A 13953-nucleotide genomic window follows, 5' to 3' on the forward strand; every position below is an offset into this window, starting at 1 on the left:
TGGAGCGTTTAACCGCTTAAGAACGAGAAGTTGGTGGAAACCAAATATAGAGCTTAGAGGAAAATGTAGCCACAAACATGATTCCAAAGGACCACATAGTGTTGCTTCATGTCTGCTGGGTGTTTAAATAGGGATCTGATTGTTTGCTAATACCATTTATTACATGTTTAAAGCTCTCCGACGCAAATCTGTGACTTTGTGCATTGCAAATTAAATTGACTTGAATCTCAGGCCCTATGAATAAAGATTGTAAGTGCCATGCACACGAATTGCGTTGTTCTGCTGCTGCTGCTACAACAAGTGTCTTCTCCCTTCTGATCCTCTATATTTATCTCCCTTCCACACTTTCATATCTTGAACTAATCTCATCCATCACTCACTTCATTCCAGCTCATCCCTACATCCGTCTTTGCCTCGCTTCTCTCTCCTCCCTGTCCCATTCTTACCCTCCGAGGAGGCTTTTTGGCCGGCTTTCCTGTCCTTGCGTACTTGAGTGTGTGAGCGTGCATGTAGACAAATGGGGTGGCTAAATACAGCCAGAGGAGATGGCTTTGAAGTGGGGGGCACGCTGCCTTCCAGTCCCCTTAATTCAGCCTGGCAGGCACTCAACATTGACTGAGAGGGAGAAAACCAGAGAGACAGGAGAAAGAGAGAGCGAGTCTGGGACGAATCAACGCCATGCAGCCAGATTTTTTTAAACCCCTGCACCAGGCAAGGACATTCACACAACTGTCATTCAGTGTCTCTCACCCTGCTTCTCTGGCACATGAACACACACTCCCTTGTAATTGACTATCTGGCCTGATTAGCCTGTAGACTAATGGCTAATGCAAATGAAACTTTCTTCTGTAAGCTGATGTGATCATACGCATGACACTCGGAAGCACACGTTACACCCTCCGTGCCACACATGCAAATGCTTTCGTTTCCCAAACAAAAAGAGACATGGAAAATGAATGGATGAGATGAAGACGAGAGAGGGAGTGAGTGATATAGTGGGAGAGAGAGAGAGAGAGAGAGAGGGAGAGAGAGAGGGGGGGGGGGTGGGGGAGGCAGCACAGGATTAAAGGGGATAGGAGGGTGAGTTGAGAAAGTAAAAGAGAAAGAAGGAGAAGTAGCCATGTTGAGCCTTCAGACACTCTGGGATTCCGCAGGCAGCCCTCCCTGTGATCCCATTTGGGATTCTGCCACCCGGGTTCTCGGAGTATCATACTGTGCACAGAGGCTCCCGGGGGTGAGGACGAATAGCATCATACACAAATAAATCACAAAACTTACATGCACAGAGCTGCACATACTGCAGACACTAATCTCTGTGTTGGTATGGCAACCATAGCATGTGCACGGACATGGCTTTATCCATGCCGATGTGCCATACATACTCAAAATCAGCTCAGGCTCAAAACTGAATTTCTTTGTCTATGCTAATGAGGCTGGTGTATATGTACGTTTGGGTTACAATTAAGCATAAGTCATTTTCTGTGTAAGCACTATAACGCATCAAGCTTTGCATAACAACGGATATTTTTAAAACCATAATTCTCTCCCTGCGTGTTTCTCTCTCACACACGCAAACATACACAGTAGAAACGAATGGGGTGTAGGATGAGAGAGCTCCCGACATTAATCCATTTAAAAGATACATCTGAATTTTCGCCCACTGAAAGCGGATTTTAAGTGTGAGTGAGTTTGTGTATGAGCGTGTCCTATGAATCATTTATATTTTCTGATGTGTGTCTTGGGAACACAAAGTAGAATAGGAAGCTTTCAGATGCATCATTATGCTGGGATAGTAAACACACACACACACACTCACACTCACAGACTGATTTTTTCTTCCTTATTCCTTCACATTCTCAAATGAATTGGCTACATCATAATAAAAACATAAATTGTTGACTCTGTGCAGATTCGCTCAAGAGGAGTAATGACGCCCTGATTACTTTGTTACGCAGTCTCCGTGGCAACCGTTACTTAAATACCCCTTCACACCACTACAGCTGGATGACCACGCCTATGCAACGCACACACTCCGTCATGCATGTGCCCACAAACGTGCCGAGCATGGAGAAATAATATAAATGTCAAGTGCAGTGTGTAGCTACACTTTTTAAGCTCCGCCCTGGAGTCATGTCGTTAATTTGACTCTGAAAATCTGAGGCTGAGGGGAGAAATCCGTGGACCACATGCCACCCCAAAGGCACATCTCTATGTGATGAGCCTACTGCATGCTGTCTGAACACCCCCTTGTTAAGTCTATTCCTACATACTCACTTCTATTTACTCTTAGTGGTGCAACCATTGAATATTTCCCCTATTGAATATGCTGCACATTCTTTTCTCAAGTATTCTTCATGTCTATGAACTATTAGAAATAAGAAATAAGTCTGCTATAATTCCCTAAAGCCCCAAATAAGGTATTCAGTTTTCATTTGATCAGATTCACAAGATTTTCAGTTTATAAACCCATGAGCGTCGAGAGATAGAAGCATCATATAATTGTCTGAAAAGCTTTGATTACTTGTTTTTTGACAAACGATCAACTAAGTTAACTAAACAATGTTAGTAGAATGATTCTCAACTGATTTCCGACTGTAACTAAAATATAACCAACTAACAGCTCAGAAGTTCATCACTTGCACAACGATGTTGTGCGTGTGTGTTTGTGTGCGTGTGAGAGAGAGATAAATATATGCTATGGCTGTGTACAAATTTTACCGGGGAAGTTTTACAAGAAGGAGCCGGATCCTAAGTCTAACAGCACCGACCCAGTCCATCCCTACCTGCAGGAGCTGGAGTCTGTTTCCGGGGGTTGGCCGGTGTTCTCCTCGGTGCCCCCCGCGGCCACTGCTGCTGCCGTCGCCTCCTCCTCTCCCCCGGCATGAGCCTCCAGTACAAGCTGGGGCACCGGAGCCTCACCGGGAGGTTCCATGCTCGACACGGGGCGAGAGCGCCGATGAGTCGGCGGGGAGCCCCACGACAGCGCGGCGGTGGAGCTCCTGCACTCCGGCTGGCTGAGGGAGCGGGGACAGGAGCTCCCCGTCGCTCCCACTGCTCCTCCCGGACCGACGCGACTCCCCGCCGGATCAGCAAACTTTCTGTTGCTGCCGTTACACAGGTTCGAACCTGCGCTGCCACTGGCCACAAGACCGCTATGAGCCCCCGCGCTGGGGTTTACGCCCGCTGGATTCGAGTTGCCACTGCCGCTGACTGACGGTCCGTCTCCGGAGCTGCCGCCCGCTCTCCTTCCGGCGAAGTAGTCACCTAGCGGCGGGGAGTGAGGCGGAGGGACCGCGGGGTGGCCGAACCACCTCCATCGGATCCTGAGGATCTGCTTCACATCAAACTCCTTCCGCGAGGAAGAGCCCGAGCCGCTGCTCGACATCCCAGGGCTCGGCACGAGGAAATGGCGGGGCTCGTGGCTCGTGTTGCTCCTCCGTTAAATCCGCACACTGGAGAGTTAGCGCACCGCTGCTGGACCGTACAGCCGGTAACCGCGACTGGAGAGAGGGAGCGGAGCATAGCGGAGTATATGGAGAGAGGGAGGGAGGGAGGGAGGGATGATGGAGAGAGGGCGAGGGAGAGAGAGAGATAGAGAGAGAGAGGGAGAGGTGATGGTGAGGAAGGGAGAGACGGAGAGACAGAGGGGGAAGACAGAGAGAGAGGGTTAGAAAGAGGGAGTGGAACATAGATAAGTGTATGGAGAGAGGGAGAGGATAGGATAGGGAGAGAGTAAGACAGAGAATAAGGTGAAGATGGAAAGGAAATGAGCGAAAGAAAGAAATAGAGAGTGGGTTAAGTGAGAAAGAGGATAGACAGAGAGAAAGAGAGGCTGATAAGACAAAGAAGAGAGAGATAGAGTGGTAATGGAGAGAGAGAGATGTATCCTCAAGTTTAAGCACTTGAGACTTTTCATGCACAAACTAAACCACAGACATTTTCCACAAAGACAAACGAATGCCACCTCCGAATGTTACAGACCACAAGCATTCTGAGGAGTGATCATCATCATCATCATCATCATCATTCAGCAGGCAGACAAGCAGGCAGTGTTAATTTGATAAGTCATTTAGTCGATTTCAAGAAAAAACTATTGTCAGCCACCATCTCTCAGGTTAAGAGATATATTGTTTGGTAATGGTTATGGGCGAGGCAGGCATGATGAAGATCAGGCGAGGTTAGGGTAAATTGATAAGAAGTTAATGTAATGTCCTCGTACAGAAGAAAGTGTGTGTGTGTGTGTGTGTGTGTGCGCGTGTGTGTGTGTGTGTGTGTGTGTGTGTGTGTGTGTGTGTGTGTGTGTGTGTGTGTGCGTGTGTGTGCCCCAGTGAGTGAACATGGAGGTTTGTGAGGGTACAGCGATCATTACCTGTTCCTCAAAGACTCTGAAATTTAATGAGGCGATGGACACATCCTCTTTATCATCATCATTTCAACCCTGGCTGTTCGCTGCCTCCTCTCTGCACCTTCATTTCGGAGTGTCTCTCCATCTCTCCCTCTCTCGTCTTATTGCTCTGAACAATCACACTTTATTTGAAAAGCCTGGCTGCATAGGCAGATGAGCAGATCTGTGGTTTGAATCGCCACAGCGAGGGACCTGAGTGTCCTTGAGAATGACATTTCTTCTGTGTCCCTGCCGACATACACACACACAGACACACGCACACACACACACAAACACACTTTTCAGGCTCTTGTGCACCACCATACCCTTCTTCACTACTTCTCCACATGCTACTCCTCTTCCATTGCTACACGGCTTTCCTGTACCTGTCCTCCCCCTTCTCTTCCCTCCATCTGCAATGCAGCAGCTATTCATAGACAATAATGATCAGTGGGAGCGTGGTCCTGTGGGAGCCTTCCCATCCAGATGCCAGGGATAGCCAGCAGACCTTCCGCAGTAACCCCCGGGATGACCACAGGACGTAGCGGAGCCGCAGAGCCGGAACACAGCGGGTTCTGGATGGGGGCCCACCGACAGGAGGGGAGGGAGGCTTTAGAGGGCCACACTCTGGCTAGAATCAATATGTCAAACAGCCGAGGTCAGTTTATAAATTACACAGATGGGAGATGTGTTGCTCATAAATTGGCTCTGCTCGGCGGACCAGCAGCCAAGCTCACAGACTAATTTTTTTTACCATAAATAAACGAGCAGAGCGGCCGAACGCGGCTCTGACAGCTCTGAAAACTTCTTCTCATTCTGTTTGCCGGAGTCTTAGAAAACATCGAGATGCACAGACGGCTGAGAGCTGGACCACCCCGCTGCTCTATCTGATCAATACGACAACGTCAATACACACCCGAGCTGAGGCTGCAAGGAGGCATGAAAACAAGCAGCACTGCCTTGACAGCCAAAAAGAAAGGGGGGGGGGGGGGGAGGGGGCAGAGCATGGGGTGTTTCTCTCATTCTCGAGTATAAAGCATGAGTAAGAGAGCAGGAGAAAAAGTTTGGTCTGACAGATTTAAATGTTTGGGGAGCAATGTCATCAGTTTAATTTAAACCACTGCGTTGTCAAGTGTCAAAGTATCCGCCTCGTGCTTTTTCATAGCATTACTTTTTATATACGCAGCTTTATACATGTCTATGTGTTGGAATGGTCTCCTAACTGCTTTCAGCAAACAGCAGACTGCGCAGCGGCCAGACTGCACACTAAACTACACAACGATCCCATACTGCTCCCCTCCTAATGTCTTTACATTATTGGCCATCATTTTATTAGAGAATCAATTTGGAGAAAAGTCATGGCCTGCACACTGTGTCTCTGAGCTACTGCATCCTAATCAATGTGGACGCAGTCTGAGGTCCTAATGCAGGGACCTTCTACACACAGGGGCCAAGTATATGTCAAACACCCATACGCAATGTCCAACTCAATTAGAGGTCGTAAGTCATTCCCTGTTTCCCATTGGCTGTTTGGCTTTGACCAAAAACCCCGTTCAAGCATTCTGTGAACTTCAAAAAAGCTTAGAAAATAAGAGCTCTTAATTTTCGTGTGCATAGAAAACACTTTTATAATCAATGTGTACAAGCTTTGGACATCTGCATAGAGTCAAGTGACTATGGTGACTAGGGGACAGGGGAACTTCTGGGTCCAATCAGATTTTAACACCTCTGCTCCACCCATGCGCACAACAAGCCAGCGGGTTTCTGCTACAGCCACACAACAGAAAAGCTGTTCTGTTACTGGGGGGAACTGGGAATGGGGCTCTGAGGGGAAATGAAGCTGAGGAGTGACGGGTCATTCAGCTCCGGTCTCTTCCAGTTGGATCTAATCATCGGTCACTTGGCAGGAGCCTCCTTGAGCCTCTGACTGTTATTGGTCTCCTGGCTGAGGTAGTCCAAGGCTATCACTCAAAACTCTCTGGCACATCTTTACGGCTCTACAGCGCAGACACATATAAACACAAGCACACACACACAAACACACACACACACACAATGACACCATGAAATCCCGTTCACACACATTTCACACTTGATAATCATCCTGTTTGTGTGCATTCACACATGCAAGCATGCATGCACACAAAAATGATAGTATGCAATCCCATTAATGCACATTTTGTATTCTATAAGCATTCTACTACACAAACACACACAGGTACACAAACACATAAGCAGACAAATACAGATACAGAGGCAAATAAAAACAGGTAGCAGTCATCTGGGGAGGGCTGTCGTAAAAGATTTTATGGGGCCAGAAAGTGAAACATTATCTGTCTGGCCCGACTGTGATGATCAGCTCATCTCTCATGACTGATGTTCATCCTCCAATGGCCTTCCTCCAATCTCTCTCTCTCTCTCTTTCTTTCTTCCCTGAGTTCTGGAAACCCCCTCTCCCCTCCTTTGCTCCCCACCCTTACTCTGGCCATTTCTCCCCAATCTCCTTCCCAGCCTTGATTTCCGTCTCCACATCCCGGCTATTCTAGTGTGGCACACTGGGAATTATATATGTGTGTGTGTGTGTGTGTGTGTGTGTGTGTGTGTAATGGTGGGACTGTGGCAGTGATTCCCTTTGGTGGAGAACTGCAGGGAAAATGTTGCAAGAGCCATTGTTCTATATGGGCTGACAGACATATACACAAATATGGCCACACATATTCACCTATAGAGACACACACACACACACGCACACGCACACACACACACACACACACACACACACACACACACATACACACTCACACACACTCAGACAGCTCTGAAGAATATTAACCATAGCCTCTACATTCTGCATGCATACACATAAAAAACAGAAGAACAACTTTCATTTAAGGCACTGCCCCAACATCACACACACACACAGACACACACACTCACACACACAGTCTTTGTGTAATCCGAGTGTTGGTTGGTTCTGTAGCTGCAGGCGAGTCCGTCCTTGAGACTCAGAACAGGCTCAGACTGGCCAAGCAAATAATTACCTCTCCACATTGACACGCCAGCTCTACCCTGACGTGTGGTTGTGTGGTTGTGTGAATGTGTTTGTGACTTCAATTAAATTGATCTTGAAGCACAATATTCAATGTTATTGAACAGAAATCAAAAACAAAGCTTGCATTGTGGAAAGTGTGTGTGTCTGCTTGTTTTCTGATCCGTGTATCTTTGAGAGGATCTCTTTGGATCAAACCTTGAAAGAGCAGTTTCAGGGTTAAGACTTGGTTTCATTTTTTAGTTAAAGGTTATTTCGGCTTAGCCAACCTATCAGCTCCAACAGTTAAGAGAGCATATTGAACTGATTTATCATTGCAATCCAATTTCATTGTTGAATTCTCGATAGACAGCTGAGAAGATTATTATCTCTCTGTATACCACACGTTCTTGGTCAAAACCTGGTGCCCACATGAACCAGTTTGGTCAGTGATTTGGGTGAGTAATGTTGTGTAGTTTTGAGCCACAAGTCTCAAGGAGAGATGAAGTGCGACCTACACCAACTTTACACCTACAGATTATTTTTATTTTCCAACCAATGCTCTGGAGGCATAGATGGATTTAAGTGAGGGTGTGTGTGTGTCTAATCTGAATCACAGTGAGACCACCTACAGCTGTTAATTTCCCTCTTCTCCCTCATCATGTCAGCTATTATCAGAACCACACAGATAGAGGATAGGTGTGTGTGTGTGTGTGTGTGTGTGTGTGTATGTGTGTGTGTGTGGAGCTGCATCCAGGGAGTGTGTCTTTTTCTATTCTTTCATTATATTGTTGGACAGAGTGTGAGCCATAAAGCTAACAAGGGGGATTCAATCTTGAAACAATCGGAGAAAATAGTGCCTCAGCCCAGTGATCAGTGAAGCGGCTCATCCATTTCTTCAATGTAAATCCTTTGTATTCCTCTTGTGATCACCTCCCGTGATAACCCCCTCTGTCCATTTACCAATTTCCGCCTACAGATCTCCTCCATCCATTACCCTTATTCTCTCATTCTTTTCTGCCCTCCTCCCCCCTTTTAAGCGATGGATCCACTCTATGAGAAAGGCCAGTGTTAATCATGTGTGTCTCGTGTGTGTGCGACTAGAAGATGGAATGGTGTGCAGATACAGCAGATTGTAATGAGTGGGAGGAGGAGAAAGACAGACGGACCGACCAACAGAGAAAGAAGCAGAGGGGAGGAGAAAAAAAAGCCTGTGATGTGAGAGATGGCAGCACAGCGGGCAAGGATCAAAACACCCAAACTACCCACAATTACATCTCCAAGTTGCACTGACAGAGGAAGGCACTTGCACACACACAGACACATGCACACAAACACACACACAAACACACACAGACACACACATTTTACTTGCTCTCATACTGGAGCGGAAACCTTCCGTCCTGCTTCCTCTGCACTGAGCAAGACTGTGACACACTTTTCCTGCCATGTATTATTCAACACAAGTAGATAGAAAAAGATGATATTGCATGTGTGTGTGTTGAGTTGTAGCTGAGTGGATGTGTGTTTTATGGGCGCGTTTGGCCCACTAGGTCCGGGAGGCAAAACGCAAAGAATACACACAAAATAAACACACACATGCAGCAACTCACATGCACAGTAGGCTTTTGATTGCCCAAGTGTGAAACCAACTGTCCGATTACTTTGAGCCAGGCCTGCTGCTGTAGTCCATCACCTGGGTACACACACATACACACAAACACACACACTAACTTTGGTTTCTCTTATTGCCCACAAGGATAGAGAAAAAAGGCAAGGGGTGAGAATGCAATCAGGCAGATTCAACCCCATTTGTTACACTGTGCATCTGTTTATATCAACTTCATAGCATGATGATGATGATGATGATGATGATGATGATGATGATGATGATGATGAGGATGGGAGCACTGTAGTTGAAAAGATAGGATTTCTGGCTCCAATCTAATTAAACTCTTTGTTATATCAGCACCTGTCCAGACACACTCCCCCACATATTCATCTTTTGTGAGCAGGTTCCATTGATCTGCCGCGGCCCGACATTTGGCCTTCGTGTGTGTACCTGTTCATGGCATTAAATTCTGCAGCTGCAGGACAAACAGAAGTTTATGAGCAGATGTTGTGAGGTTATATGACCCCCGACAAATCACACTGTGCCCTCCAGCAGCAGCCGCGGATGGAACAAGGGCAAACCGTGTCCCCCCTACAACATCAATGGCACTTGAAAACAGCAGTCCTTTACTCATCCCCAAAATGTTAAGTACAGCACTGAATAAGTATGTCATAGTGCTAAAGTGTATGCGTCTCTGTCATGATTGCAGACTATAGAAGTGTATACGTCTCCATTTCCTCCCACTATCCAGAATTCAAGCCAAAATATCCCAGATACTATCGCTGCCATCTGGCACATTGGAGCCAGAGTTCTGGAGAAATAGCGAAAAGTCCCACCAATACACACGCTACACCAATCAAGAGCCAGGAGGAGCTTTAATTCCCGTTTGAAAGGCTTCAAATAACTAATTAAAAACTAACAGGAGAAATTAACACTGGGACAAACATCATTGTGATAAGAACTACCTAAAATGATAGAAACCATTTTTGTTGAAAAGGTATTTGATGCGTACTTAGATCTTTTAAAGTTTGGTCCATGCATAACATGCTGCAGGCAGGATTTATAACCAATACTGTAGCCAGCAACCGGGTGGTGATTAAAACGCTTTGGCTTCATTTTTTGGGAGGAGTCATGTCATCCATCTGTACAAACAGTCTATGTTGCAGATATGGAGCTGTGTACCTTGGCTAAAAGTGAAAACTTTTTGTTAGAAGTGATATAGTAATTTCTTCGAGATAATTTTACAATCTGAATAAAAGGACCAAAGCCGGACATTTCTTGTACGGCTCCTTGAGGCAAATATATGATTTGTGATATGACTCGACTTTATGTTTTGTTCAGGTAACCCTACAGCTGGCTCAGTTTCCACTTAATTAGAACCAGTAAATGAACCAGAAAATGAAAGTCGGGGTCCATTAAACCCCAAAATATGAATTAAAAAAGATACTAAAATACTGTCTAGAGCTGAGAGGAGCAGAGACTTGGATAAAACAATCCTCTGTGGCTTCGTCACTTAAATTACACTTTTAACATCGCACATATTAGTTTACATAAAATACTGATTTCGTTGACATTAAACATTAGACAGGATGAGAAGAGAAATGAAGAAGACATGCAGCAGTGCGGAGTAATGCTAATAGGTGCTGGTTAATAGATTCTAAAGACAGATAAACACAGCACACGAATCAACCCACTACTTTTCTGAAGTTTATTTCTCACTGAAAGAATCCCACGTTTACATAAATTGCACGTCTGCCTACAAAATGACACAAACGATCACTAATCACCAGTGAGTGGGTGTGTGTTTGTGTGTGCGCACGTGCACGTGGCGGGTTGTTTGCCTCTGTTGAAAATCGCTGAGGCATGAAGTTTGCAGCTGCACACAACAGGAGATAATACACATCCTGAATTATTGATGTAAATGAAAACAACTCTATTTTTTCTTTCTACTCTCTTTCTCTGCTAAAACCACCTGTCTTCCTCTCTGGCTCCGGGTTAATTTCCCCCCTCCACCCGCAACTGACTGGTAGTTTAACAAGCCTCTCATTACAACAACACACACACAGAAACACACACACACACACACACACAAATAATCCCCATTCTTAGGTTTAAAGCAGGAGTGTGTTTGCTCTTGCATGATTTACTCAGGTCTCAGGGCAGGTGGAGGATAGCAAAGTGATGGCTGTGCAATTCATCAACCCTCCCCCCCTAATATTCCATCCCTCCTTTTCCTATCTCCATCATTACAAACCACATTTCTCTGTGATATTTCCCCCTGTTTTCTCCTTCCCCTCATGCTGCAGTGGCTTCTTTTCCTGTTCACTCTCTTCCTAAATGGGCAGAGTGTTGAGGGAGGAGAGGAAATAGAAAACACAAGGGAGAGAAAGATGGAGAGAGAGAGGGAGAGAAAGCATTTATGGCCAAATAAAGAGCAGGCCTTAATAATTTACTCTGCCCTGCAGTCACAAGCCAATCAGAGCCCATCGCTCCCATAGACATGAGAGAGAGAGAGACAGAGAGTGTGTGTCACCAGGAGAGAGAGAGAGAGAGAGAGAGAGAGAGAGAGAGAGAGAGAGAGAGAGAGAGAGAGAGAGAGAGATTTGCTGATACTGACAGTCCCACAATACTATGATAAATTATTCGAGGTGACACGCTGGCCTAAAAGCTTTAAAACATTCAGCATCGAACATCAAAATAGCTGAGGCATCCATTAAAGAAAAGTAAAAATGAACAATAATTTACACATATAATTCAGAGACTCACATAGGAGCTCTGCAGCAAAACAACTATTTTGTTTCAACATCATTTGTTTTTTTTCCAAGCTCCATTTTAGTCTCTCTGTTTTATACAGTGCCAGAGAAAGCTCAGCACACAGAAACTAAGAGCAACATTTTACCTCAAAATAGCAGCTTCTGAATCATTTTGATGCTCCCTGAATATCTGTTCTTGCTATATGGGTACAGATTCCACAGGAGATGTTTGACTGAGTTAGTTGCAAGAGCGATTGTAGAATTACAAATCATTAACAACTAGCATTAATCTCCGATATACATTCATTATATTACTTGGAGCAGATCTGGATAAACAGGCAGATCAAGGACATTCTGTGTCTAGCTCTCTCGACATCTGTAAGTTTGCCGTCCTGATCAAGCTTTTCTGGCAAACAGATGCTTGCAGTGGTTTGTGTCACTTTTACGGCTTTTTCTATTTATTTATGTTCGATCCTCAACCATAATAAATACAACTAATCCAAACCTAAACCTAACATTTATTTCTCCAATTCTCTCTCTTCTTCTTGGAGACACAAACTTATTTGTGCTATATGCGGTTACAAAGAAAAACAATTGATGACAGCACCCCTTCCAATTAGACAAATGTTCTGCAATCATCTCCACAGTGTTTCCCCAGTATGCTCTGGTTCCTCGTGCTCCCACATGCTGTGAAAGGAATAGACAATGCCTGAGAAGAATTCTTATTCTCTGGATGAGGCAGGACTCTATCCAGCGAGCTCTCACATTGGTCAGTCAGAGGAAGGTCACCTTACCCCCCCTCACCAATCATGAATCCATAAACCTACAGACAACAGAGCCACAGAGGGTGGAGAATGGGTTGGACAGAGACATATCGAATGAGAGAGGTGAGGAATAGAATTAAAAGGTGATCAATGAATATTATAATGGTTGTTAAAGATGCTGTATAATTCTGGTGCCTCCCACCTGAATGTCAACTAATTTTCACACCAGTCACGACCAATGAGTCACAATCTTGCAGTAATTATTCAGCCAGTTGAAACCTAATCAATTCTAGATAAATTCCTCGCTTAGTGTTAGTGATCGAAAGTGATGCCTCTGTATTATTATTTGTGCTATTCTATTCACTTAGGTTATATGCCTCTGCTAACCGGCGCAGTTTCAGTTTACATCATTTATTCCAAGACTCATAAAGTCCCTGTGACCTTGACCTTTGACAACAACTATCTATTAGAGGCAGATTTGAGATATCACGTTTAAAAAGCAAGTTTTGAGAGGCCGCCGTGACCTTGACCTTTGGGCTTTTACCATGGAAATCCAAAATGTTAATCTGGGCGCCCAAGCAAACGTTTGTGCTAAATTTGAAAGGATTCTCTTGTGGCGTTCTTAAGATGAGACGTTCACAAGCTTAAGGAGGATTTTTGCAAGGTCACAGTGACCTTGACCTATGATCTTTAACCAGCAAAATGTAAACAGTTCATACTCCTTGAGTAAAACTGAAAGTTTATACCAAAATTCAAGTACTTTTTCAAGGTGTTCTTGAGAAATCATGTTCACAATAATGGTACAGATGAATAGACGGATTGGCAGGTGGACGGACAGATGTTCCAGATTTGAAAAGTAAAAGCTTTATGAAGGTGTTTTTCCAGTGACAACCTGTGTATGGAGAGAAAAACTCTGCATTGACCAAAGGGACTGAATGTAGGACATTGCTAACTAAAAACACAAATGGACAATTCATGCAGACTGAGATCAAAGCAGAATCGCAAACATTTACAATTAAAATATAACTCCTTGAAGTCATTCATTTAATTAATTCCTTCATTCTGTTCTCACTATGGGTCATGGTTACTTTGCACTTGGCAGACAAATTAGAAAAACTCAGAGTCCAACAAGGCAACGTGTAATAGAAAAAGCAACGTGAGCCTCCTGAAAGTTCACAGCAATCTAGATGATTTAACACTTGTGTCTGTGCCTGACTGAAAGTAAACACACAAAGCAGTTTCCTGGATCAGCTACTGTAGCTAACCGCATAGAGATCTGCTTACAAGGCAACTTGCCAGACATCCAATCCAGCTGCCTGTTGATTTGCACACAAAGCAAGTCTGTTCAACTCGCTGTCTTCTAAGGCAATAAAAAAAAAGGGCAATGGCTGGATGTGCTGTGACCTCTCATT

The 13953-nt window shown here is 44.8% G+C and overlaps 1 protein-coding gene across 5 annotated transcripts in view; it reads right to left on the minus strand.

Moving 5' to 3' along the window:
* Positions 1-13953, minus strand: part of klhl5 (kelch-like family member 5) — a 45295-nt gene that overhangs the window by 20703 nt on the left and 10639 nt on the right. For 2 of the 5 annotated variants that reach the window (XM_053419523.1, XM_053419521.1), the window contains 2 exons: positions 9026-9108; positions 2784-3500 (listed from right to left, as the gene is read on the minus strand). The exons of 1 other annotated variant lie outside the window; for it this stretch is intronic. In XM_053419523.1, the coding sequence (XP_053275498.1) occupies positions 2784-3385 (602 nt within the window). In that variant the 5' untranslated portion in view covers positions 3386-3500; positions 9026-9108. The remainder of the gene's footprint in view (positions 1-2783; positions 3501-9025; positions 9109-13953) is intronic. 2 more of the 5 variants (XM_053419524.1, XM_053419522.1) reach the window with 1 other exon arrangement.

This window comes from Pleuronectes platessa, chromosome 3 (genome assembly GCF_947347685.1).
Source record: "Pleuronectes platessa chromosome 3, fPlePla1.1, whole genome shotgun sequence".
NCBI lineage: Eukaryota > Metazoa > Chordata > Actinopteri > Pleuronectiformes > Pleuronectidae > Pleuronectes > Pleuronectes platessa.